This window comes from Hetaerina americana, unplaced genomic scaffold (assembly GCF_022747635.1).
Source record: "Hetaerina americana unplaced genomic scaffold, ioHetAmer1.1.p SCAF_3, whole genome shotgun sequence".
NCBI lineage: Eukaryota > Metazoa > Arthropoda > Insecta > Odonata > Calopterygidae > Hetaerina > Hetaerina americana.
In genome coordinates, this window is record NW_027286874.1 from 91,902,724 (window position 1) to 91,930,692 (window position 27,969).

The 27,969-nt window shown below is 35.8% G+C and overlaps 1 protein-coding gene and 1 non-coding gene across 2 annotated transcripts in view; both read right to left on the reverse strand.

Annotated features, from left to right (window-relative positions):
* Positions 1 to 27,969, reverse strand: part of Axn (protein axin) — a 54,418-nt gene that overhangs the window by 21,790 nt on the left and 4,659 nt on the right. Inside the window, exons 2-6 of the mRNA XM_071587920.1 lie at positions 19,880 to 20,186; positions 14,383 to 14,607; positions 13,062 to 13,330; positions 11,014 to 11,639; positions 9,320 to 9,589 (exon numbers count right to left, since the gene is read on the reverse strand). Of these exons, the coding sequence (XP_071444021.1) occupies positions 9,320 to 9,589; positions 11,014 to 11,639; positions 13,062 to 13,330; positions 14,383 to 14,607; positions 19,880 to 20,021 (1,532 nt within the window). The 5' untranslated portion in view covers positions 20,022 to 20,186. The remainder of the gene's footprint in view (positions 1 to 9,319; positions 9,590 to 11,013; positions 11,640 to 13,061; positions 13,331 to 14,382; positions 14,608 to 19,879; positions 20,187 to 27,969) is intronic.
* TRNAS-GGA (transfer RNA serine (anticodon GGA)) lies at positions 7,271 to 7,343 on the reverse strand. The gene has a single exon. It is a non-coding gene; the product is annotated as a tRNA-Ser (tRNA).

The following is a 27,969-nucleotide window of genomic DNA, read 5'->3' on the forward strand; positions in this document are numbered from 1 at the left end:
GTCATGATTTTTTTCTTTGAACTGCTTTCTTGTCTATTATCATATCATCTTTAAGCATAATAGCTGCCTCTTCATCATAAATACCCTATTGGACAACATGAGATATTATTCTGCATGCCTGCAAAACCTCTGCATGTAAGAAGCTTACATTTTCAACAAACAAATATTTTAATTTTCTTCTCAGTGATATGTATTAATTACTCTAGAAAATCTTTATTTAGTATGTCCAGGGTGACGACAGCAGTACCCAATTCCCAACTACAATTGTGTTTCCATTTGCAAAGTGAAGCACAATCACATAATTGCTTCTCCAATTCTAATATTTCTTTGTTTTTCTTTAGTTCTTTCCATGTATGTGTTGAGCTATGCCGTGAGAGCTTGCCTTTTTTGTTGAAGTGCCTTTACTTCTTTCAGTTTTCTTTGGTCTTCCATTCGAAGTATGACCACTCTATGGAAACCTATTCCTAACATTTGGTGAAAAGGTAGGGTATAGTGTGTCTGTAACCTTTATTATAATGAAATTAAGAATACAAAGTAACTTTCCACTGTTCTTTATTAGTGTACAACCGGTTTCAACGCTCAAGCGTCATGCGTTGAAACCGGTTGTACGCTAATAAAGAACAGTGAAAAGTTACTTTGTATTCTTAATTTCATTAACATGAATTTCCACCAGGTGGAGCCAGAAACAATTGAAACCTTTATTATTCCTGAAATAATAATCTAAATAATAAATATATAGAAATAATTTAGATTTACTGTTTATTTAACGGAAACCTCTTATTATTTTATTTTGACAAACATAACACCAATAAAATTCAAAGTATGATAGCACACCACAGAGAGGATAAAAAGTTAAGCTCATAGCAGCCTATCATGCGAACGTATTTGGCACATTCACAGCAGTGAAAGGGTTAAGTTACTAAATTTTTCTTTTCTTACTATGGGGCATTCTAAGTTTCTAGCAATATCTGAAACATTTTCCATTAAACTCTGCCATGGGCCTTCCCTGAACCCACATGCACCACAAGATTCCTGATGCAGGGTATGCCCTTTTCTCTCTTTCTTTCATTCAAGCTAGTTTTATAAATGCTTGTCCACGTTTAGTGTAATACTTGAGCCACACATTTGTTCCAGCATTTTGGAAGTGTGTGAAACTACAGAGTCAAGTTGGCACTCTTTGCATCACTTGATCTTTGTAATAAAAATCATTACCTCTTCTCAGAGTCCTCCTGTAATCTTACATTCTCTTTTAGATAATTCTTAAGAGGCTATCTTTAATCACTCAATCCAGAATACCTTCATAATTTCTTCTCGATTCTGTTTGCTCTGAGGCTCTTCTTTTCATCAGGTCTTCCACTGCTCTGTTAAACTCATTTTCAAACTGACTTTTGCTTTATCTTTCATTGTCTTCCAAGTGTTTTGGTCTTTGACACCTAATATTCAATGCTTCCTGCTACACCTAAAGCCATTATCCTCCATTAGCATATTACCCACTGGTATCTTTGATAGTGTTGTATTTCATTTTCCTTTTTCAAGTGAAGTTCTACTAGTTTATTAGCAGTTTATGTGTTTCCCTTATGTTCACAATTACTCATTTTTTAATATTCCTTTTCCAGCAGTCTGTTCCAGGTGATTTGACTGGGGGCCTATTTGATCTTCAGAATATTTTATCAGGAGTCCAGTCATGGTGTCATATTTGTACACATCTGACTGCATCTTCTAAAGAGACTAACGCACAGTTTCTTGTTGCCTTGCAAATCTTAGCGCCAATATGACCAAGCTTGTTTTGCAAGTTTTTGTTAAATAAAAAATAGATGTCACTATTTGGTTACTGGCTAATGATGTTTTTTTGTTCAGACAGGAATAGTTTTATTTTCAAGATTCTTAATCTGATTCAAAATAAAACTGATCATTACCTTTCTTTCGCTATTGATCAAGCCATGCATACATGATAATTCTGATTACCACTTATCAAATTTCATAAATTCATTTTCAACAGGAAAATTTTTTAAATCTAATTTTAATATGACATATTACATATTTAGAATGCTCTCTATTAATTTGAACATTGTTTCGGGAGGACTTAGGTAAATTGACTAGCTCTTTAAGAAATTGTAGATTTTTCAAAGTATGCAGGTATTACTGGTAATATATAAAAAATGTAATTGTAGAATTATGTTGGTGAAGAGAATAAATGCATAAACACTTCAAGTTTTATTAAAATTATGTTTTCTTTCTTATATCAAATTACCATATTTTCCCATTGATAACGCGCACCCAGAACTTTGTAGTTATCATGAAATTGTATAGACACTGTGTGCCCAGGGCTTCATAGTTATCTTGAACAAGTACAGATGCCACACATCTCTGTGTGTGTGTACATATATATTGTGTGTAATAATACGTCTATATCCATACACTAATACATGGAAACAACCAATGAATACATGGAATTTTAAAATGCCTGTGGCTATATCTACCTTAAGTATATAGAAGATTAGAGCCAGGTGATGAAAATTAATTCCAAACAAGAGAAGGATCAAAAAATAAACAATATTTACAAGTCAACACAATATGCTGCCTTATTGCTTTGTAGCTATGATTTTTAAGTCGAAATATGACAGGTTTGTGTGCACTTTCATTTGCTATATAAATTAACTTTCAGCTAATCAAATATAATTAAAATAAGAGAATGAATTAAATAGAATTTTCTTGTTTTGTTTGCTTTACATTGCTTTTTTAGCATTGGTGCTCAGCTGTTCTATACACCCTCCAAGTTCCATGAAAGTGCCACCTACATGGCGATTGTTTCAAACCTGTGTTGAGTTAAGCTTTAGTAATTTAGAATTTTCTCAAGAAAATTACCCATGGAGAACAAAACCATATACAGCAATGTTTAAACTAGAAGTCGTCAATTTCACGAAAGAAAAAGGAAATCGCAAGGCTGCCAGGATTCGTCTATTAATAAATCTTTGAAACCAAAGTTATGTTGTAGTTGGGAAAAGTGGATGAGGTCTGAAATGAAGGAGTACAAAGAATCGGGAAGGCTTAAAAGAGTATATAATGAAGAAATAAGCCGGTGTATCCTGGAAAGTTGGCAGGGTGTCAGAGAGACTTGTGTAAAAAATGGATTTGAAAAAGCTTTAGGCAATATTTCAAAGCTAGGTCTAGAAGATTAGGAAGAGTTAACTTCAAAGAATGAATTTAGTGATGTGCCTGAAGAGATAGTAAATGCACTTAATTCATTTAATTGAGATACAGGTGACGAATTTCTTGGATTCGAGTGATCTACCTATCATATATTTATACGTATGTGTGTATAATACGACCAACTCTACGTATACGTGAAGTACTATGTATTAGAATAAAGAAGTACTACCTATTAGAATAAATGAATTATAGAAATTCCTTCCTTTTCCTCATGTTCCTTCTTTTAATCATGGATTAATGAAATGAAATAATTGTAACAGTTGCAGATCTGTATAAAATAAAATGCAATCAGGAAGGCATGCTTTCAGACTAATTTATTTTTGCGAAACTTTTCTATGTATTATTGTGTACATAGGTATGTAAATGTTTGGACTTTTTCAGTTTTCATTACATAATGCCTATCATCATTTTTTCAATCATCTGAAAATTTTTGAATAGCTAATGCACGTGTTATCCATGGGAAAATATGGTACTTGCACGGAATGATTTCTGCATGGTGACATCATACACATTTTTAAATCGGCAAGGTTGTGGAAAAATCTCTTTGCTCTCCTGTAATCATGATGAACTGCTTTACACCATGACAGAGTCAGATGAAAGAGTTAGGTTTGAATACATAATGTTTGCCTTGTGAATCTATTCATTTTTGCTCTTACAGTAAAATACTGATTTCCCCATTCATCTTTACTGCTTTTGAGTAGTATCACCATAATATAATGAACAAAGAGCACCCAATACTATACATGGTATTTATTTATTAATAGTGTTGAATTGTAGGCAAAAACTTGTCCATCAATGAAATATCCTTGAAGCATAAGCTAAAGGCAATGAGTTTCATTTCACATGGAAGCTTTGCCCCCTGAGTCCCTAGAGATTTACCATTTACCATGGAATTCACTGAAAAGCAAAAACTTAACTAGTTTCCAGCCAATTTCATACTGTGTTCTGAATCCACTAAGCATCACTGTCTGTCATTTACAGATGACATGCAAATATCTGCGGGTAAAATTCCAATTTGGATACTGTTTCAGGAATGCATTGCCAAACTTTTGTAAAGTAAACTTGTAAACCAAATACATGGAATGTAGGCATTCCATAATCAATTACTGTCAATTTCTTAAGGTTGTATACCAGCGTTTGATGGTTCTAGTTGGAAAATGATTCATTAGATTTTGTTTTATTACACATTCAACGTTAGCTAATTTCTTTCATTATTGATAAAAGAATTAGATAGTTTAAAACTATTTCTATAACTATCAATTTAAGTGGCCATTTCATTTTGCTCTTTTACTAGCTTGAACTTCATGCGGTTCCCTGCTTCCAACCATTTATACTTGGGTATGGGAGAGACAAGGAGTGGTTTTTTTTCGATAGTTCTGACATATTCTTTCCTACTGGATTCAACTGATCTTCCTGTCTGGTCAATACATATTTCTTTCATCAGGAGAACCTAATCTGATACACTTCTCTATTCATTAACTCATCTCTACCAGTGTGCACCCTTTCACCCTGGGAATGATACATCCAAATTTTCTGCCATCAAGAAGCTTGTTATCATGTTGTTCTTTCAAAGTATACTGGCTCACTTCTTCTTCTGTTACTTAAAAGATAATGGTGTAAGCATCTGGTTTTTCCTTTCTTTCCATCGTCAATCTTATTCCTTCCCTTGGTCAATGAGCCCATGTATTCTTCCCCTTTCTGCGCAGTCGTTTTTAAGTCCAGCTGCCTTGGGTATATATTCTTCCTGAATGACAAGACTTGAGGTTGCTTTTCTAATTATTGACTCCCTGTCCAAAATACAGGTAGTATGGGGGATCAAAGCAATGACAAGTGAAGTCTTTAGACAAGGATAATCATGAAAGTGAGCATCTTGATAGTTGTCAGTATGTGGAGCTTTCCAGTTTACAGAATATCTGAGGCTTTTGTGCCATATTCTTTTCACCATCAAGTTCAGAAAGAGTAGTGTGCCATATACTTCACTATCCAGAGCAAATTTGCTTCCAGATTCTTTTCCATTCAGTTTTTTTAAGAGCAAAAAGTTCCTCTCTATTGTTTGACCACACAGTGAATGCATCAACCACATATCTTACCCATTAAGATAGTTTCATCTAGGAGGATTCTATGGACTTCTGTTCACAATCTTTCACATAGGAATTATCCACTACTAGCGACAGGGGCAAATCCATGGCTGTGCCATTGAAATAGTTTGGAAATATTATCAATTCCTTCAGAAAATGAGTTTTCGCTGAAAAACTCTATGAGATCAGGAAGTCTTTTGGTATTCGGCTAGAGGTGAACTATTTGATGATACATTCATATCCAAAAGATAGACACTATGGTAATAGATGACACATCTGATTGCATTATATGCATAGAAAACACTATCAAAGACTTAACATGAATCCACTCAACAAAATGGTCAGGGACAACCAAATCCATAAAAAATATTAAACCACAATTGTAGACAAGAAATAATATTTTACACTAATAATAAAAAAACTCAATCCTTCCACTATTGCATACTCTACTGAAGCCACACAAACCTGGCAACAAAATAAGACCCATAATTTCAGCGATTAACTCCCAAACATACAAACTTAAGAAGTGGTTCTCCAATTAATGTAAACTTCTAAAATAAAGATGGAGCCAATAACAGCAAAAACATCACTGATAACATCAAATACACAATTCCACCCCAGTGAAATTTTGGGACTCATTGATGTAGAACAATTATTTCCATTGCATCCATGTATACCCTAAAAAACATACAGGACTGGCTAAAATGAAGTGAGTTACACCGAAGAAGGTTAAAGAATAAACTGTAATCATCAAGTTGCATACAGATATGGCATACTTTCAATCAAAAAGAAACTCCACAAACAGAACCATGGGAAATCAACTTTCTATCTTCTTAGCCAATGTTTTTCTACATTACGTTAGAAACTGATTCAGGAAAAACCTTCAAATATTTCCCTACAACATGGTTTTAATATGTTAATGCAACATTAATGACTTTAAAGACCACCCTAACAGCATATGCAAAACAATTACTCACTCATTAGAATGAGCAAATAACTTCCCTCCATTCTTAGATCTATTAATCATAAAAAATTCAGACCACCATGAAATTCAAGATATTTAGGAAAAAAGACAAAAAAAATAAGTAAAAGTAGATTAACATCAACCTTACTGACAAAAATGGCTTGCCATCAACTTTCTAAAACAAGCTATTTACCATTGCCTTAAAGAACAACACTTAAATAAATAAATACAACAAATCAAACTAAGTATACTTTACACTTTCAGACTTCACTTATTGGAATTATTGATGCCCATATTAAATGAATTTGTAATTTTCAAAGGAAAATTAAACTCATTTAATATGGACATTAAACTAAGCCATAAATAATGGATAAAAAACCATAAACACAGTAATCAACCTGAAGGTCGGTTTGGTAGGTGATGGTAGAATTCACTCAGTACTAAGCCCAATGATGCGTGAAATTCACATATCAGGGTAGGGGGGCCAGTTCCTTTCCCTTTGCCAGTTATGGTTTCCCAGGAAGATCTGGTACCCAAAGAATCATAGCTTGGGTGGAGATGCAGGTGCCCAGAGAGGCTTGCCCAGGATTGAACCCGGGCCCTCTGGTCAGCAGCCCAATGCTCTACCCCTGGACTAGCGCGACCCACAAATAATGGATAAATACTGGGTACCTCTAAGGACACGATACTGCCTCTAGGGATTATTTAAATACACTGCAACACAAATTGTAGGACAAATAAAACAATCCCATCATTAGATTCAGAGAACACTTAGCACCTTTTAAAAACAGCTCTTCTGGTGATTGTAAAACATTTTTATAGAAGTCACTCAATCACTATTAAAGACTTGAATCTGTTAAAGCCCACTGAAAATTCAAAACTCCTCAGCTGCAAATGTTTAAAAATACATTAACACCAATTCCAAAGAAACTGTGGGAGATGGCATAACAGTAACTTTCAACAGAGTTATCTGCAAATGTGCATTTCAACGCAACAATTTCAAAGAGTAAAAATCATTCGCCTTGACCGGGATTCGAACCCGGATCCCTCAATGTCCAATCGAGTGCTTTAGCCAGTTAAGCTATCAAGGCATCCTCTTATTTCAGAGTTTATCCCGGTCAAGGTGAATGATTTTACATTCTGAAATTGTTGTATTGAAATACACTAACCCCTAGACAAAATACTGAGCAATGAACCTGGCATCATTCGTAGCACTTTATTTAATAAAATTTAAATTCATTGAGCAACTGTAAAACAAATGAGGAAGTGCCACCGGTATAAACAACAGCTGGTCTCCCCTCCCACCTCACCCTTTTACCATTCAGCAACAAAAAAAAGGGTTGACGGTAATGTTTTGAAGGCAGATATTGATAGTGGCATTTAGTAGATAGTAGTAACCTCCTGTTATCCTTTCCATTCTCTGCTGCTGAAATAGCTCCATTGCTAAAGCATTTTTTCCTTAATTAGGTCTGGCAGCAAAGGAAATTATATCCATGAATTGCTGATGTGTGGCTACGACAGAATTGATAGAGCATAGGGGAAAATATAATTTGTCTCTATTTGCCAGCTCCTTTTCACTAAAAAAACTAACCAGGTTGCCAACTTAAAAAAAAACCATTTTAGTCTTTAATAACAAACCTCTTTGGGGGCTGTTTTTGGTCTAAGGCTTCTAAATAAACTAGGGAGTAAAACACTGTGGCTGTCACTCATTGCATTTATTGGACTAACATAAACTTTAAATTCTTCCTCCTATGCTTCTGGAGGCCATCCTTCTGCCTCCACCTTCCTTTGGTGGCCTGTATTAGAGACCTTTCTAACTTCCAGATTTCAAATCCACTTTGACCATGATAATTTGCTTTTAATAAAACAGACTGCATCATAAAAGTTCCATTTTAATTGTCAAAATCTAGCAATAAGCATGATAAGGTTAATGAAAATTGCTATGGAAACTACAAAACTGAATTTATACCAGTAGAGCTGTACATCCACAGCGTTCCATTTCTGAATCATTAGCTAACCCCTCTCACTCAACATCCTGTAACTATGGTCAGAAACTTCAAAGAATATGACATATTTCTACGAGGGATCAAATGAATAGTATTTTATATATATTATATAATATTTTATAAATATTTATGATCTAAGTTCATTTAAACATGTGGTGTGCGCTAACGAAAAATTTATGCGAAAAGATTTCCTATTAGCCTAGCAAAAAAATGCCTGATTGTCACCATGCAGTAAATGCACCATTACATTTTGAAAATTTTGTAATGTACATTTAAAACCATGGTATTTGTTCTGTTGTACTGTACATATTTATTTGGCATATTCTTCCGGTAATCATTGAGAATTGGCTTCAGCTGCTTTTCAGTTTAATTTCTTCATTTATAAATTTATTAATTTTCCTCTTAGCAATGTACCACTCCAACATTATTGTATTAAACTAGTTCTGGGTATTCTTTTTGAACAGATTTGGTTAAAATCAATGTCCTTATATATCAGATGAAATCCATATAATACCACTCGAAAACATTAAAAACTGCAGTAGGAATTAAATTTGAATGATAAGCGATTCATTTATAAGAAGTGCAAAAACAAGGATGCTACTTTTCATTAGCAGCATCACACTTTCATATCCACATGCAAAACATAGCAAAGGCTTGGTCGCTTGAAAGATTTTATATGCATTGCCGTGACAAGTTTAAGATTTTAGCTTCACTGTTTAGGCTTGAAGCACTACTGAAATTCTTCATTTAATTCCCATTAATAACTTAAAATCTTGAATTAAGAAATAAATAGGAAAAGGCATTGAAATACATTAACTTAAACAAAAAAATGGTAATATTTAGCATGAAAAAACTACAAACTTGATAGCTGAATAAGCAAATAATAAAATTAACAAAATATTACACAGAAATGCACAAAAAATACTAAAAAGAGAATGTCCATACCATATCAAGAAGAGATAACCAATGGCCCTGAAAATGCATCTAAATACAGGAAATCAAGAGGGGGCAATTCTCAGGAATTGACAGAGAAGTGCACTGAGATTTAAGCGGCAACTTACACAGAACTGTCAGTAAGTGACATGGTGTCATCAGTATGCGCATCTGAAGAGAGGCTCTGCAGCTCGCTGTCCTGGCGGGACACTGGATTATATGAGGAGTATTGTAGGTGTGGATGAGGTGCTGTGGGTTGCAACAGGTGGGCTGGGATGTGAGAGGCATGAGGATGGAAACGATGATGCCGGGAGTGATGAGATGGGGTAGGGGTGGGGGAAGCCAGATTCAGATGGTAGTAAGGACTGGGCAGCATGCCTTGCTGTCGCAAATACAACCTAGTTTCCGTGCATCACCGGCAACCAAACAAAAAAAAATGGAAAAAAAGGAAGCAAAATAAATGACAACGTAATACTAAAAATAAAATCAAAGCAAACAACAAATACTCAACATACAATAAATATGCCTGAAGAAATTTTCCATTCACTTACCTTCATGCCAAACAACTGGACAAGCTGGTTTTAACAGCTAGTACCCTTGTTCAATGTTTTATCACATTTATAAAACACATGCACACACAAAACTCAAGAAAGGTAATTAATCAGACATTCAGATGGTACCATTTAGATGAGATGTAATTTAGTGTGTTTTTTTTGAGACTTCAAATCTCTTGGTAAGAGAGCAAGGAAAAAAAGCACTGAATATATGGTAAATACTAAGGTAACTAACATCAGTTAATACTGTACGTGATTAAGACAATGGCTTTCAAAGCTTTCGCAAAAATTAAGAATTTGTTAAAACAATTTCAACAGCCAGTTATTTTTACCTCATTAACACTATTACTTGACAAATCTATTTATTCTTTCCCAAGTAAAAAAGAATAGAACCTTCGAAACCCTTTTAAAATTAAACTAACATTTCTCTAAAGTCAGGTAAAATATTATTGCATAGTGCCATAAAAATTATCAACATAAACTATAATACATATTTGACTATATTCAAACAAGAAAATTGAGTATTAATGGGTAGTAGAGGACAAATCTCTTCCCTCATGCCACTGTGGCCTTGAATGAAAGCTGGCTTTACACAGACCACCTAGTATACATTCCTGGGGGCATTCAATATCTTTTAAAATACACAAACAATAATCTGCTCATCTGAGATACATGGAAAACTCAAAAATCATGCATTCAGAATTATGTACTCAAATATTCAACAATTATTAATCGTTAAGAAGTAATTATATTTAAGTTGTTACTGTTGCGTGAAAGTAAGCATTGGAATAAAATGAGGAGCAGGTAAGCACGTTATTTTTTAAATGAAGGTTTTTTGTCGAATATAAAAAGCATACATTAACTAGCAAGAAAACTTTAAGGATCAGAGCTGAAACATTCTATATTAAGAAGCAGTAACTACAAAACCATAGAGAATGAATATTTCTGCAGCATGAGGGATTAGCAGTGATCACCAAAAAATTGGTATGGCAGGAAGAGAAAATTTCTGCATTCTAACTTGACAAAATTTCACTATTACAAAGAAAAATACGAATAAGTTATTGATTACCTTATATAAAATTTTCAGCATAGAAAAATGGATTTTTTGATCGTAACAAATTGAACATCTCATCAAAATAGTTCAAATTGATGTTGCAAAGAGTTTTACACAAAAAAACTACATTCATACAGAAGACCAAAACCAAAAGGAGCAGTGCCATGCACAAAATCATCCTCTGACATTCACAAACACCAATTAATACACCTACCCAGCATAGGCTTCTGGTTTAGGTCTGAGCTCCATTGCACGACTATTTTGTGTGACTAGTAACATGTCTCTAGTCAAAGGCAGCAGGGGATCAAGCTGCGAAGATGGAGCCCCACCAGGAGCAGAACACTGCACACTGTCACCTCCAGTGACCAACTCAGAGTCTTCATGTAGCGTGGGTAAGGGTCCAGTGACAACGGGTCCTCCCAAGGCACCCTCTTCACCACCCCCACAACTGCCCCCACTACTGCTTCCACTGCCCCCACCACCTCCTCCGGGAATAGTCCCTCCTGGGCCCCCACTCCCAACCCCACTTTGCATGCACTGGACGTGGTTGAGGTAAAGCTCAGACCGAAGGAAGTTTGGATAAGTTGTCTCGTTGATATGGCGCTCAACCTCTCTCTGGACGGAGTCAAATACGTGACAATCTGGCCGATTGCTGGGGAGTGGGGGAAGAGGTGGTGTAACAACAGTTATTGTGGCATCTGGGGGGGTTAAGGGCGATGTGGCTGATGTGGCAGGAGCAGTGGACGAGGTAGTGGATTCCCGAACACGCCTTGCCACTTCTCGCCTCATTTCTTCGGGCACGGCCAAGACAGCCCGTGGAAAGAACTTGCGGTGGATCACCTAGGATAAGAAATATCTCCAATTATCATTTAACCACAATACAATACGTAAAACAGATATCAATTATGGAAATAATAGATAAGCTTGAATGATCCATGAAAATTTGGTCTCAACAAAAATTTAGTTGTCCCCTAAATATTTCTTAAAATTATTACCAATATTAATCTTATGGCAACATATTCAACTTGGGGAAGTTTTTAGTATTGGGTACGGGAAATGAAGTGAGTTGTTGGAAATAAATGCAATGTGGGTACATTTGGGGTTTGCAAAATGATATTTACAACTTTCTTAGAAACAGATAGTGCTCAGATTACAGAGAATTTTAAAATGTACTCTTAAGACTTTTTTAAACCTGGGGTACAGTAATTATTTTAAGATACACTTATTGTTTTCACAGCAGGATTATTTTTTTTTATCGCCACACTTTGCATGTATGTCATCAGTTCTTAATGTTGACGGCCATCCAGTACGGTGCTTGTTCTTCGCACTCTCTCAGCCATCTTTGAAGAGCTTTTTCCTCTTAAAAACTGCAGTTTGTGATATGATTCCATCCTAGGACCTTTGGCGAATAATGCCTTATGTCTCAGTACCTGATTCCCACAGTCCAACACAAAATTTGATGGCGTAGCACTGTTAATCATTTGCTGCATTTGGCTCTTGCACTGAGTCACTCGACAGGGGTCCTCTAGAAACATGATCTAGCCTGAACTAACACTCTCGGGTGATTTGTGCTTAGCGCGTGTTTAAAGTCAGACCCCCACCACCGAGCCTGCGCTGTGTGACGTACTCTCACGTCAGATAAAAATTGTTCCAGATACTTTTTATACAAACCTTGCAAGTATTTAGGTCTTAGGCCAACATCTGAGTACCCAATGTCCCCAATCCAACACAAAATTTGATGGCATACTGTTGTTCAATCGTTCGCTGCATTTAGGGCTTGTACTGAGTCAGTTGACCGGGGTCCACTAAAAGATCTAGCCTGGATGAATGCTTGCAGTCAATTGGTGCTAGGCACTTGTTAAAGGTCAGACCCCACATCAACGAGCCTGTGCAGTACAAGTACCCTACAACGTACAGTCACGTCGGGAAAAACTTTTTCCTCATAGTTTTTGTACAAACCTTGTATTTTTGGGCACATGAGGCACACTCTGGTTTTTCAGGTTAGAATATGTGAAAAATACTTTGATCAGACAGAAAAGGATCTAAGTAGGTAAGTTCCTAAGTATTTTGATGTTACTTTATATGAAGAAAATGAAATTGTTACGTAAGAAACTTAGCTGCTGTATCAATGATTATTAGAATCCCAGATATTTGTCATCGCTGCCGCTAAATCATTTCCGCAGTTATCTTCACTATCTCAGCTATAATATAATCTCAAATTAAAAAGCAAGGTTTGTCCAAGATAATATTTAGCATACATACTTTGATTAATTGTGCTAAGCGGCCTGGATCATCATTTGGCTGCTTCTTGAGGCCTTCACAGGCAAACCAGAAGCTGAGCGTATCTGCACACCGCTCGCCTTCCAGGTACCTACGAAAAAGCTCAACCCCATCAGGATCCTCAAGCAAGGAGCGGAGGTTTCGAGCCCATCGCAAGTAAGGCGGTGTTCCACTGGAGTCAGGCAGAGAATTTGAAGAGGAGGAGGCCGACCTGGGCCCGCTATTCTCAGGATCCAACACCTGAGATGCCTCTGCAATGATAAGAAGGGGATTATTAGTTTTCATAGTCTTAAATTTCTAACAATTTTTTAATATGCCAACTAACAATTGATAACAATGGATGAAAATTTTTCCAGATGAATTAAGAGAAACAATGAATCCTACTACTTCAGTAGCAAAACAATCACATACTAGCATACATAACGTACATTTAAGAAGCTGAGATATCAGAGTGTGAGATACTAAATCTCAACAGAGAACAGAATTACTATGATTACATGAAAAAACAACTGATCAAGACTTAACTCATTAACAGTAAAAGACTATTTCTTCAACCAGCAAAAACATCCAAGCAATGAAAGTATGGCTAAGAGATATGAACAACACTATCATTACAGATTGATCTCTACTGTCATGAAGCAAGTGATGATAAATTGATTTCTAAAAGTAACTACTATGATGGAGTTCAGTTCAGGATGATTTTTATTAGTTACATTAATAGCTTACTACATCATTTTCATTTTGGCAATATGATATAAATCATACAAAACTAATAATGGGATGAATACACAAAAGTAAAAGACAGGCTTTGAGAATTGAACAGAAAGTAGATATCATCGGAAAGTTAGACCATGCTGTAGGAACATCTCAACTTCTGAGTGTAATTCATTGGTCAAAAATTCACAAAAACATGACAAAGAGGGATAAAATACTTCATTGCATATCAATGCCACTTGCAATACACTTGTAGATATGACATCTTATAAACATAAGCTTCTTATATCTCTTACTTCTTTGTCATTTACAGTTGAATATAAAATGTATTGTAACAATTCATGACAGCAGAGGGAAGTTTGTACGGCAAATACAGTGGAGAAGATTATATTTGGAACCATTAACAAAGGAAAGATGATGGTGAAAGGCAGTGAAATGTTGCATAGAATCTACATTGCATCATACAACTTATATGCAAACACTGCTATGTCTTTAAAGCAAAGGAAGAGATAAAATCTGCATCATTTTCAAATTTTACCATGGTTTTCCATAAAAAATTAATTAAATGAATTATATTGAAAATATATACCATCAGGATGAGCAGTATCAGTGACAGCAGCTGCCAAGCGATGGGTAGGCATAAATGGGGAAGAGGAAGATGCACGGTGGCATGGGGTATGGCAAGGGGAACCAATTGCCAATCCATGACTGGGCTTGCAATGTTTGGAAGCCCACTCCTTGGCTGTTGGAGACTCATATCCCTCTCCAATGTCAATTGACTCCATCCCCAAGCACCGGGATTCATTTTCTTCACCTAAAACACACATTGTAAAAGATTCCTTAAAACATTAAAAAGTAATAATCCCAACAATTTCCTATACAGCATTAAGACACCGTAGATGAAACATCATAGCATTAATATCCATCACCAAAGCCAACGTCTATCTTGCCATTGTTTTGAAGGAATATTAACCTCATACAAGAAAATAAAATGAGATGCTAAATTTATCAACCAGGAATAAGTAGAACTATTTTTTTAGTCCACTGCTATTACAAGCAGGCTACTTCTCATTATCATTATATCGATTGTTAAGTAATTAAGTGAGACCCAAAAGATTATGAAGAGGACATTTGTACAAGTGGTCCTAAAGTTATCCAATTGGGAACACAACCTGAGTTGCAAGTTGCCAGTCAAAAATTACTTCAGCTACGTCAGTGAAGAGAAAGAAGAGCATTGGTTTTCAAAGAAATTTAACAAACTTCATGTCATACTATGAATATTCAAACTAGAATTTCCTCCATTTATCAATAGACAACACCAGTTGCCAGAAAATCTTTTGGTAATTACTCATTATATCATGTAATTTTAGCAGTGAATTAAATCCATAACACAGTAAGAGTCTACATAATGCTTTCCACTTTACCAAAATAACCAAATCTTTGCAAATTTTTTTGTCAAATAATGTGCAATTTTACAGACATTCACTCACAATTCTTGGAGTGAACTCAGGTTAAATCAAGGAAGACACTTAAAATGCTGATTCATCTAAATCCTTAAGATTCAGTCAAAAACACAAATGAATTTATCCTCACGGGCACATTGATGACACTGAAAGTTGATGAAAAAGTGAAGCGCTTCGATAAGCTTTTAGATGACAGAGTTATGCATGGATTATTTGATTGGGCCTTTTTTTTCAGAGTCAAACATTCTTTCGGCAGGACATGGAATTTCAAAATCCTTGATAATCGTCATGCATTTTTTAACTGTCTGTGACATGCATAACTTTTTTCCCATAATAATATTGTCTGGAGTAAAACATTTCTAGTAGCATTAATATTACTGACACCAAAATGATTTCCAGCAAAGTTTCTAGCCAATGGCAAAAGCTATCACACTCAATGAAAATATTTCCATTAATGCACTGTTCAAATCCAATTAACATTATTAGATAAGAGACGGTAATTCAAAAAATACCTCTTTTATTTTATTTTAGAAATACAAAAATCCAATTATCTTCAATAATACAAGGGTTGCTATTTATATTTTCAGCCTAGAAATGAAAAGACTTTTTCTTGTAAAGTAATTTATTGTTGAAAATGGCTTAATTGTTTTTCAAAGTATTCTCCATGATAATCAATACACTTTTACACGCACCCAAATCCAATTTTCATAACACTTTTCCACTCCAATTGAGGTACCTCCAAAAAAGGTTTTTGAATGAATCAATGGCTTCTTCAGGTGCAGATAAACGTTGGCCGCACAATTTTTTCTTGATAAAAAGGAATAAAAAGAAGTCATTTAGTGCTAAATCAGGGCTTTATGGAGTCCATCAATTCCACATTTTGGCCAGTCAAATAGGTAGTTGTTTCAGCCAATCTGTGAGAGCTTTCATTGTCATGATGAAGAATGATCCTTCGTAGCCGCTTCTTTTTCTGTATTTCACCAAGCACTTCAGGCAAACAAATGCTCATGTACCATTCAGAATTCACGGTTCTATGTAGCTATAATGGTGTGGTTGCCACATGTCCAGTTATTCCGAAGAAACAGGTGCTCATTTGCTTTGATGGATTTCATGCATGAATCACTTTTGTTGGATTTGTCTTGTCTTGAAAGCCCCATACAGTGGATCGCTGTTTTGTTTCGGGCTCATACGCATAGATCCAAGATTCATCACCTGTTTAGATGTTATACACAGCTTTTGATGCACCGCGATTGCATTTCTTGAGCATTTCTTTGCACCAATTGACACAAGCATCTTTGTAGGCTTTTGTCAAATTATGTGGGATCTAATGTGAACCAATTGCTTTCACATCTAAATGTTCATGCAGTATCTTATTGATGCTCGCTATACTAATCCCCAAGGATGCCTAAATCTCACGATAAGTCACATGACAATCTTCCTTCACTATTGCTTGCATCAATGCTTTCTGGCACAACTGATTTTGGATGACCGTCACGACTTTCATCAATGAGCGAACGGAGGTCATTATAGAATTCGTTATACCAGCTTTCACAGGGTCAAAGGATGGGGCTTCATCGCCAAAAGTGGATAATAAAAGTTGATCAATGTGCTCCGTCTTGATAATCCACGTTGAAAGTCATTTAAATCATCGTACGAAAGCATTCACGAGTTAACTCCATTTTCTCACTGAGACAAAATTTTTGAGTCACTGTAAACAACCTAAGTTATGATCAAATAACAAAATGTTCTGAAGAGAGTTAGCTTTAAAAGGGTCAAAATTTCAGATAAAAACGTTAGAAGGCACCTAAAGCACTTAGTGTTGTCAAGGCTCAAAATATAAATAGCATTCTTCGTACCTACATAATGTCCAAGGTTGAATATTTATAAAATTGTCAACATCATCATAATTTCAGATGATGCAGTTTTGTACACTCTGTATAGTTTTTACATGCCCTTGTAATACCATTACGCCACCATATCCTTGAGAGAGCATTGAACCTCATCTTTTACCTTGTCGTCAGAGCTGAATTGCCTTCCGGCCAAACATTCTTTCAGCTTGGAGAACAAGAGTTGGTTACTGGGTGCCAAGTCTGGACTATAGGTTGGGTGGGTGAGTAATGATGTTTCATTTAAACTGTAGTAGGAGAACAATGGTTTGACAGGTAACATATGGGTGAGCATTGTCATGGACAATGCTCATGCCCTTCCTAAACATTCCTGTTCTCTAGGTCTAAATTGCCGTCTGAATTTTTCCAGTTGGTCACAGTACCTGTCAGCATTTACAGATAAATAGACGTCTTTATTTTGGGGCGAGATTGTGACTATGGAGTCTCTTGGTCTCAGTAGGAATAAAGTCAACCAACTACATCTCATTTCAATTGAAAAACAGTTTCCATGACTTGACCAGCAGAATGCGCTCGTTTGAATTGTTGCACTTTGTATGTATGTTGTTGTATGTATTCAACTTGGGAAATCATTTCCAAAGGAGATAGTCATATGTTGGGACAACACTGTGATTACACATTTAGGTATGAGAAAAGCTACAATAAAAATTAAAAAAAAAATTATGAAGAGCTTAATTGGAAAAAAGTATTCGCGTGGTAAAACTTTATTAAAAATACAAAAATTTGAAAATTAAATTTTTAAAATGGGTACCACAAGAAAAACTACAGATGATGACATTACTTTCTAGGGATTGCAAGCATTGCTAAGAGCATAAATACCCAAAGTGATAGTTATGGAATTATAGCCAATTTAAACAAAGCAAATGTTATGCAGTTTTCGAGAAAGTGGAAAGCTAAGTTAAATATTAAAAGAGGAGTTCATAAACTAAAGCAAATGGAACAGTTTCCTATCTCAAGCTTTTGGACCAAACTGGACCAAGTTGTAAGAGGATTTGATTAAGGATGTCATGATAAGACTCATTAAAACTTTGATTAGGAGCGCTACAATCTGCCTAACTGAAACATGGATGTTGAAGTATGGCAACAAGGATAGATGAGAAAGGCTTAGTGGGTGTGAAGAAGAATGGTACAAGTTAAATGGACAGAAAGGAAAAACAACCAAGTGCTAGGCATGACAGTGAAGGGGGAGATTGTTCGGGTAAATCTGAAGGAAGAAGGCAAGGCAGATACAGTGTTTTCATTGGCAATGGAAAGTTGTAGACTGTGATAAAGGGGAGAACGTTAGGCAAACTAGGTAGGGGTAGGAATAGGATAGGCATGTTGGATAGAATGATGGAAGGAACAAAGTATGTGGATTTAAAGAAGCGTTTATGTTATTGTTGGTGATCAGGTTGCGTTTAGTTAGGAGAGGCAAAGAAATGCATTGTTGTGCCTTCGTACAGCCTGTGAACATCCAAAACCTACCATAAATGAAGTTCGCTGCTTCCGGCATAACATTATGGAATTTATATAACATATTGAAATGAAATAAGTAATTTTTTAATTCCACACACACTTTATTTAGAATATGACCTAGGTTTCGACGTTGTAGGTTATCATCAGGTCATGATGATGACGTCCAATGTCGAAATCTAGGTAGAGTTCTAAATAAAGTATGTGTGGAATACAAAATTACTTATTTCATTTCAATAGTAACTTGAATGGTATATAACCAATAATAATTAAAAAAATGAGAATTGTGTTGTTAAGGATTGATATAAAACAATACGTGGTCAGGCTACACAATCTGTTTGAATGTTATGGAACCTGCTATATGGAATTTACTATCGCTTTCACTAAGAAAAATGAGCGCCTCTTAAAGGGTTCATTTTATCAAAGTTTAAGTCTACAATACGTATATCCTTTGGAACAAATATACATACTTCAGAAGGTCTCTGGTTTTACTTTTAACTCCTAGAAACATCACTTAATAGTTTTGAAAGTTTATCAGATGGTAAAAGGACCCCAAAAATGTAATTTTTTGTGGATATGAGTAATAATTAAACGCTGACATTTTCCCTACCATTTTTTTACAAGGCAGATGCATTGCACAAGTGAAAATAATGGAAATATGATTTGCACATTTATAACTCTTACTCCTCTCCATTAACATGTATTTATGCATGAAAACAACAAGAGATATGTTAATTGAAGATCACCTTCCTTCTTTTCCTATTAATCTTTATCATGAACCAACAAAGGGTGGTCAATTGAATGTTTCCCATTTTTATCCTCGATTTATGCACATTTACAAGAATGACTTTCTTGTATATTTTTTAATTTGTGGAAAACATATTCAGTGAAAATAAAACACTCATCTGATTCATGATTTATCTATTCATGAAAAACAAAAACGGCAATCCTGAATTTCACTGGCAACTTTTGTGGATACTTCCATATTACTCAGAATGCAATACCTCCTATTTCTAAGAATATGTCGAAAATAAGATTTCTAAGTGTGAAAATAGTCTCTTCAAACTTTTATACTGTTATTTTTGCAAATAAATAGGGCAATTATATTCCAAAACAGAAATTTTATCACCTGATAAATTTTCTCATGCATAAACCACTCATCATTAAGATGACAATATTACAAGACAGAGTAATATACATCTTAAGATGTGATAATGAACACACAACCAATGGAAATTTTAATATGAAAATGAAACAACGGACAAACCTGGCACTGGAGGACGAGGTGAATTTCGGTGGAAGGTCTCATCATCTGCGTGAGCCACCATCCTTGCTCCATGCTCATCTCTGAGTTCAATGCTGCTGCTGCCACCTGTGCATGGTTCTCTTGGGGAGCGGATGTTGCTCATCCTGTTACTTGCTCCACTGCCTTGCTCTTATGCGCAAGACCACCACCTGCTTGATACTGATCCCAACTCCACTGTAGCTGCCTTCGCCACAAACAACTGCCTAAACAAAGCTCCCACAAGGGCCGTAACCCAGGAGGGAAGCTCATGGTGTGCAAAGTTTAAAGCCTGAAATAAAAATATTTATAAAAAATCAATAACATTTTTAAGGACAATAATTTCATGCCATGCCATTTCAAATCAATTTCCTGCTAATGGGTGCCTGCATACCTTTTGTAAATAAATGTTTTTGAGTATACAGGTGATCTTGGGCAAAATTCTGTAATGTCGGAGTGATACAACTTGCTAATTTCAACTTACACTATTATCATTAAAAGTTTTCCCTAGTTAAAAGCCTTAAATAAAAAAATGAAATTCCTTCCACTTCACCTAAGATTAATATATGCAGATAATTCAGCATTTGCATATTTGTCTTTAGGGAGAAAAATAAGAAATATCATCCAATAGGATAAAATTACATGGATGCCGGGAAAAATCAATGGAGACTCATTCATGATCACAAGTATTAAGCCTTATATCACCATCAAGGATATCCTTTTCACACATGCTTCTAACCCTCAGTCCCATATTCCTGTATTACTATTCATTTGGGATCTAAAATTAATTTTAAAAGAATCTAATCACTTAGCAATTCAAATATTGATTATATATTCTTCCTCCTCACTACATATTAATTATTTATTTGCCGAAAATCACAATTTATAAGACATACTACCAAGGGCGGTTGGCTACAATTTAACTTAACAGTAGCTGGGATACTATAGTGAAACAACCCTTACTGTATTCAATTGTTCCCAGCTCAACTTCGTGGAAATTCATGTTTATTAAATGAAGAATAAAATGTATCTTTCCACTGTCCTTTTGTAAAAGGACAGTGGAAAGATACATTGTATTCTTCATTTAATAACCCTTACTATCATCGTGTACATATGTTTAAAATATCTATCCAACCACGGCATTTAGCATGAAGGTTGATTGGTTAAGTAAGGGTGGAGCTCAATTTATAATAAGCTTAACAATGAGTGAAATTCACACATCAGAGCAGGGGGGCCAGTTCCCTTCCCTGTTCCATCAGTGTTTACCCAAACAATTTGGTGCCTAAAAAAACCACACAGCTCGGGTGAAGCTGAGGCATCACCTGGAATCAAACCCAGGCCCTCCTGACAGAAGCCTAGCGCTCTACCCACTGGACTACAACTTAACCCCAATAAACCTATAACAATATAATAATGAGTGAAACTTAAAGAGCATAGAGGCAAATAGAAACTTTTATACATGCATTTATCATGTATAAAAGTTTCTATTTTCTCTCTCTCCTGCTACCTTGGCCGTTTTCACCAGGTTACCTCAGTTATTTCTAGACTGAGCACAATTGACCTACCTAATATAACATGCTACATCTTTCCATTGCCATAATGAAGTCATTCAGAAAGCCTGTTAGCATAGGATCAACTAGATCTCTTGGTTCTGAGAACTTTGTCTGTTTTACATGGCATGCCTCTGTACCATTTACTCCCTGGTTTTCACAGAACACATTATGCATCCTTGTGACAATAGGTAGTAGCATCACCAAAAATATAGTATTCCTAATGCATTTGAAACTCATACCAATTAACTAGGCCAAGGACTCAGCCAATCTTAACAACAGAAACCTCCTGATTCCCTTGATCTGCAAATTCAGAGGAATTTTCAATATTCATGGACAATATGACTGTGCTAGTACCTGCAGAAATGCCCAGTAGCATCTTCATGGAAAAACCCTAGTACATGCATCACAGCTGCCTTACCTACTGTCTATTGACTGGACTGAGGCCACTTAAAATATCACGTTTCCAAGGAAGGACCTGGTACATTTATTTCTTAAAATAATAAAGAATTAGCCACATGTAGTGGCCAGGAGGTTTGACTCCATAGTGGTCCACATTGGCCTTAACATATTGGTCCACAGGACTGACCTTCCCAGACAATCCTGCCTCAGAGGGCATATAAATGTGTATTAACTTTGTACACCTAAAGCCAGCGAGAATTATTTAGTAACAAAAATGATACCACTTGCCAAAAATTCATCATCAAAGTTCAATTGAAATATCAATTCCAATGTCAAAATTCTTTCAATCATTTGGGGAATAAATTAGTGGAGCAATCAGGAAATCATTCTTTGAAATCCTACTTAATGCCTGAATTTTGTATTAAACTGAAAACTGATAAGCACTACTTTTTGTGTGACATCAATTTTATAGATTAAAGATGCTCATGACAAAATCTAACACTTCATTGATTACTTGCATCTTTACTAATAATTACCCTTAATTGCAAATTAATTAATCTATTGAATTCCAAGATTTTTTAATCCCGTTTGGTCAACATACAACATATATTACAAATAAATACCTGGCTTCAACAAATGGCACATCTCTAAATTTTAGACGGCACTTTGGTACTTTTGTCAACCATTAGATGCAGAAACCTATTTATTATTTCAATGCAACAACATTTTAAATTATGTAGATAAAAATAAAATAAAAAAAACACACTGAATAACAGTTACAGCTACAATAGTAAGACATATGGTAACTTATAGCAACATTTAACTTTTCTATAAGTCCCATCCAATTCATAATGTTGACTTTAATATGTTGACTAATTTTTAATTACTGAATGTGATTTCAAGATGCCTAATAAAATTTATGGCAGCATTTGTTTTCAACAGATAATTCACTGCAGTATAGCTTCTATCAATCTGCCATGTAAAAACAAAAGTTTTGATTAAATTGTATGTAAGGAAATTATATATTTCACTTAACCCATCTATATTGTACTAAAGGTAAATCATGGTATTTCATGATTCAAAAATGAAAAACAATGAAAATTTCATTATGCACTTCAGTAGTTTTCTGTGCATGAATAAATAAAAGTTTGGATACACTTCATATTGGGATACTTTTGACCTAAATAAATCATCACAAGTAATGAATAAAATAGCATCAACACAAAATTCTGGGAAAGAACACTATGGTGGAATATTGACCTAAAATAGTATACAGTTATAATCACAAAAATCTGACTGAGATACATACAATGAATACAAAACTTTTTAAATGTCACATTACTGGTTTTTAACTATCGGATCAAAATAATAATTAGGATAAAAGGATGTGCCATCTGAATTCAATATTTATTAAGTGAATAAAATGAGTCCTATCAAAATGTTAAGATTCTTCTATTGATAAATTAAAAAAATGCTTTAGCCCCATTGAAAGTTGGTCATCATTTTCATTTATTTAGGGCAGTTAAATTAAAAATATTTCTTCATAATTTATTTTTAACATTTCTAAAATCTTTCTATTACCTAAAGCTCACAACAGAAATACAACTACACACATGTTTTAATGAGTGGTATATGTAATCCAAAACTATAGACTCAACCACAGCGTCGGCCCCTAAACCCCCAACCCCACTCCTGACCAAACCGATCAATATTGGGCTTGGCTTGAACTAAACATTGCGGTAAGAATCAAATGGTCTAGGTGGCATTATTCATTTTCACAAACACTACAATGCTGACAAAAATTGATGCCTCATAATATTTCCCATTGAAAAGTATGCCATTTGATCCCAAATGATATATATCAACACACAACCTATTTGTTAGTCACACATTACGACAAGAGATGTCTCAGCAGCACTCACGTTTCATGCAACCAGTGTTTTCAATCACACAACATTGCTGTCACCTTTTGAGGTAATGTCAGAGGACCTGTCTCCAGTTCCCAAATCATTCAGATATGATGAGGGGTCTCAAGAAAACGCATGAAAATTGGAATGAAATTATGGATAATATGGCATTGTTTACTTTTCCATGAGAAGACTGCAAAGAATAGCTTTCCTGACAGCATCACAAAAGGGACGAATACATACCGAGCCTGCTCATTGTGGTTCGTCGGAGGAAGGATGATCCCTCAGCTAAGAGGAGGGTTGGGGAGGGCAGGTGAAAGACAGCTGGCTAGAGATAGGTAGATGGGTGGCTTCACTCAAACTCACGGAGAGAGGAAAGAGTCAAAAATTTTCCACATTCAAGCCAGGCCTCTCATTCGCAACACTAAGCGTCACATTGAACTATTGACCAAGCTGGGGGTAGTCTACAGCCGTGCGCAAAGAACATCAAAGACGACTGCGCAGTTGAGTTGCATTTGTGTCCGCTGGCACTGCCCATGGCGTCGCTGCTCTTTCAGTAATCGATCCCATTCCAATCGCCATAATCACAGGATGAATCACTCATATTCTTCGCTCGCATTGAAAGCAAGTCAAGCGTGGAACACTCCATGGATTAGATGAGAGCTACCTCAGAAATACTATGCATTCATACTCCCCCATGAGAAAAAAATGAACAAAGACCCTTCCCCCAAATTCTATAGAAATATGGATAAGGCCAGATTTCAACCACTAAGGGTTTCTACCTACCCCCAGCTATGATTGACAGCTGAATACTTCATAAGGGCTCCATAAACAGGTATATGGGTTAGTATATTGTTCCCGAACCAAAAATTTCCCCCACATTCTTATTCCATTTTTCAACGAGGGATTAAACAATTAAATGCAATACCAAAACAACCTCATTGCAAAAATATTATAAAAACAATCCACTCATTCCCATAATTACATTAATAATACTAGATATTCATATTTTTGTTACATTACAATTTTAGAAATTGCAGATATGAAGGCATTTCCTTGCTAAAAATTCACTACTTGTACAATATTTACCCCTGAGTATACTCCTAATTCTAACTGCAAATGATTTGTTATGCCATTGCAAAAATCTATTTCAAAGAAGACAGAACCTAATAGAATAGCCAATATAATTATAATGGATATACACATGAAATGCAGACAATTAGGATCAACCTCACAATATTCCATTCTTTGAAACCATTAATGAAAACATATGGATAGTGAAGTTCAGCAAAAACAAAAATTAATCAGAACATTGGTTGCAATTATAACCGAGGACTATATTTCCAGCATTAGCAAATACACTACCATTTGAAAGCATATCCCTCATCTGAGTTAGAATTAAAATATACATTTCCCAATCATTGAATTCATAATGACCCTCAATAGAGATTTGAAACACTCTTAATAGTTTCCTGATATTTTTCTAGCTTATGTACCTTAATTTCTAATTATAAACAAAGCAAAAAGAACTCTTATTTCCTTTTGGTGAATACTTCATTCTCTACACATACAACTGGATGCAGCCTTTAACCTATACGTCCATTTATTAAACATTGATTGGTAATTTTGGATTCCTTTCACAACACATTCTTCATGCTAAAGGTACATGTGTGGTCGAAAACGATTTTTGAAAAACCTATATGGAGGGATAATGGGATGAGTCTATGACTGTGAAGAGGGTGACTGGGAAGGGCCACAATAATACAAAAAACGGCTCTTTCCACAGAGCAAAGCAACCGAGAACCCCCTCTTCTCTCCAAGGGTTGGGCGCCTCGAGCCTTCTGCCCTCATGCCTCACTCTGCCAGTCTTACGCATCGCCGGAGAAATTGTTTGGGAGTGAATGGATCGCCATTGGGCGAATGGAGTCATTAATAGAGCAGTGTAAGTCGACGAAGTGATGTTTCTTTAGCTCCAACTTGAAATACTGCAAATTGTTATTTGTTGCGTGCGCAACGGAAAAAAATCTATATATGATCTCGGTTATTTATGCACACATAAGTAAACGTAAAATTTATAAGTAACTTATTTATTTCTTATGAATTACGCCATGCTCTCCCAACTCAGAGCCATCCATGTATATTGCACCAGGAACAACCACAACTGACGGAAGTGAATCCCCGAAAGTATATTATTCTTTCATTGTATCGCTCCGATGAAATTTTATTCTTTGCGGATGATGAAACAGTGAACCAGGCCCAGATAGTTTAGCAACGTGCTCCCCGTCTAAAACATTGGTCGTGAATTCCATTAACTCGGGCATTGATGTTATGCTGTACAGTTGTATATGCCGAGATCATTAGTTTAACGTAATAACGACCTCAGCCATACACATATCGTATAACCCAGTAAACAACTCAATTGGTCATAGTGTTCCTGCGGAGGAGTTTCATGGTTAACTTTTAGCAGACAAATTTAAGAGTTAAGAAATGCATAAACCTCTTTAGCTAGCAGATGAAGGGTAAACATGACACGAGAAAATTAGTGATTTGAAAAATTTATCGGCAAAATCCTCCATTTCAAACAAATATCGGCAACCGTGAAAACTTGTGTAACTACGTCCGCACTTCCAAACCTCTTCGGCCTGACAAACTGGTTGCTATTACCATAATTTCCCAATCCCCCGATCTTAAAACTCAATCCCAACTTAAATCCCAATCTTAAAACTTCCATGCATATTTGAACAAATGGGCTCGTGAAGCCCGGTATTTACGCCAATTTCAGCTTGATAAAACTCAGAATTGGCAAATCACCAAATGAGTGTAAATACTGAAATCACAAAAACATTCATGAAAACACAGAACGTTCCCGTCCCCAGCGAGATTCGAACTAATGCCCTTCAGGTAAATACGTGAGCCCATTGGTATAGCCGAGCCAATCAGTACTACGACAAAGCGGGGTTTAACCATTTCACTATAATTTCAAATTTGCAATTATACTGACTTTGAAAAACTTCCCAGATCCTAGATTCGAAACACGGGAAAGTACACTGGTTCAGGTACAGGGCGAAGGTGGGAGAAATCACTTAGAGAGCCATAATTCACCGACTGCCTTGGATTATCGGCTATACACGGATGACTGTAGTCCGTGTATAGCCTAATTTTCTCAGTCTCGAATTCGATATTACACAATAAATCAACATCCTGGTGTATTTAGAGGAAAAAATATATAATCATACGTTAATAAAAAGTAGAGTTTATTTAATTATAATTAATTAATTTATCGGAGTTCAGAATTTATTTCTCAGCGAAAACTTACGAACAGTAAAAATAAATCCACAGATAAAATACAGGAAAGAGGCCGAAATTATCTCGGAACACGTGCAGGGTTAAGGTGCTGGATTTCATTCCGCTTGGGCAAATAAAAATCAATACTTGAATAAGTAATTCACACATTGTATTTATTTTTCCAAAGTAAATTTCGCCCTTGCAGTGAAAATGGACTTCCAACTTGATTTGAATCGAGAAACTACAGGGTTTCGATATATAACGAAAGTGTACCTTGAGATGGTATATATTCTCATTAGAACGGGATGACAGGGTACCCACTCATTTCCTAGATTCCCATTCCGGACGAACGTGACTACCCTTCTACTGATTTTTCTCCTGAGTGTTTCTAAACCGATTAGGTACTTTTTGTCTATCGCCACTTAGGGTGCCACCGGTATACTAGAAGCTGCTTCTACTATACGTAGAGTCGGAATTTTATCAGAGCCTGTAAGATTAAGGCTCAGGTTGACGAAGGTGGATGGGACCATCAAAACATTTGACGAGTTGTCTATTTTATTCACACGAAAGATGATTAACATTTTCGGTGGAGTGAAGTATTCTCGAGTCTTCTCGACCGAAGAATGTAGTTGTGCTACCGCCACGGAAGAAGGTGGTTTTGTCACCGGAAATAGTCCTCACCCCTTGTGTGCTCTACGGTTTTATTTATTTGTGCCATCTGAATTAGTATTTCGGTGGTCCCAGAAACCTCCATCAGTATGAGTTACACAACTTGCGCTAAAGATCGGCGACATGCACTGTATATGAATACATACATTGAAAGCAGCACTGCGATTTCTTGACGTTTCAACAGCCCGAGGCCTCTTCCTTTAAATTGGAATAGTACTACTTACATTGCTACCACCATGAAGTGTGTGGTCTCTTTTTTGTG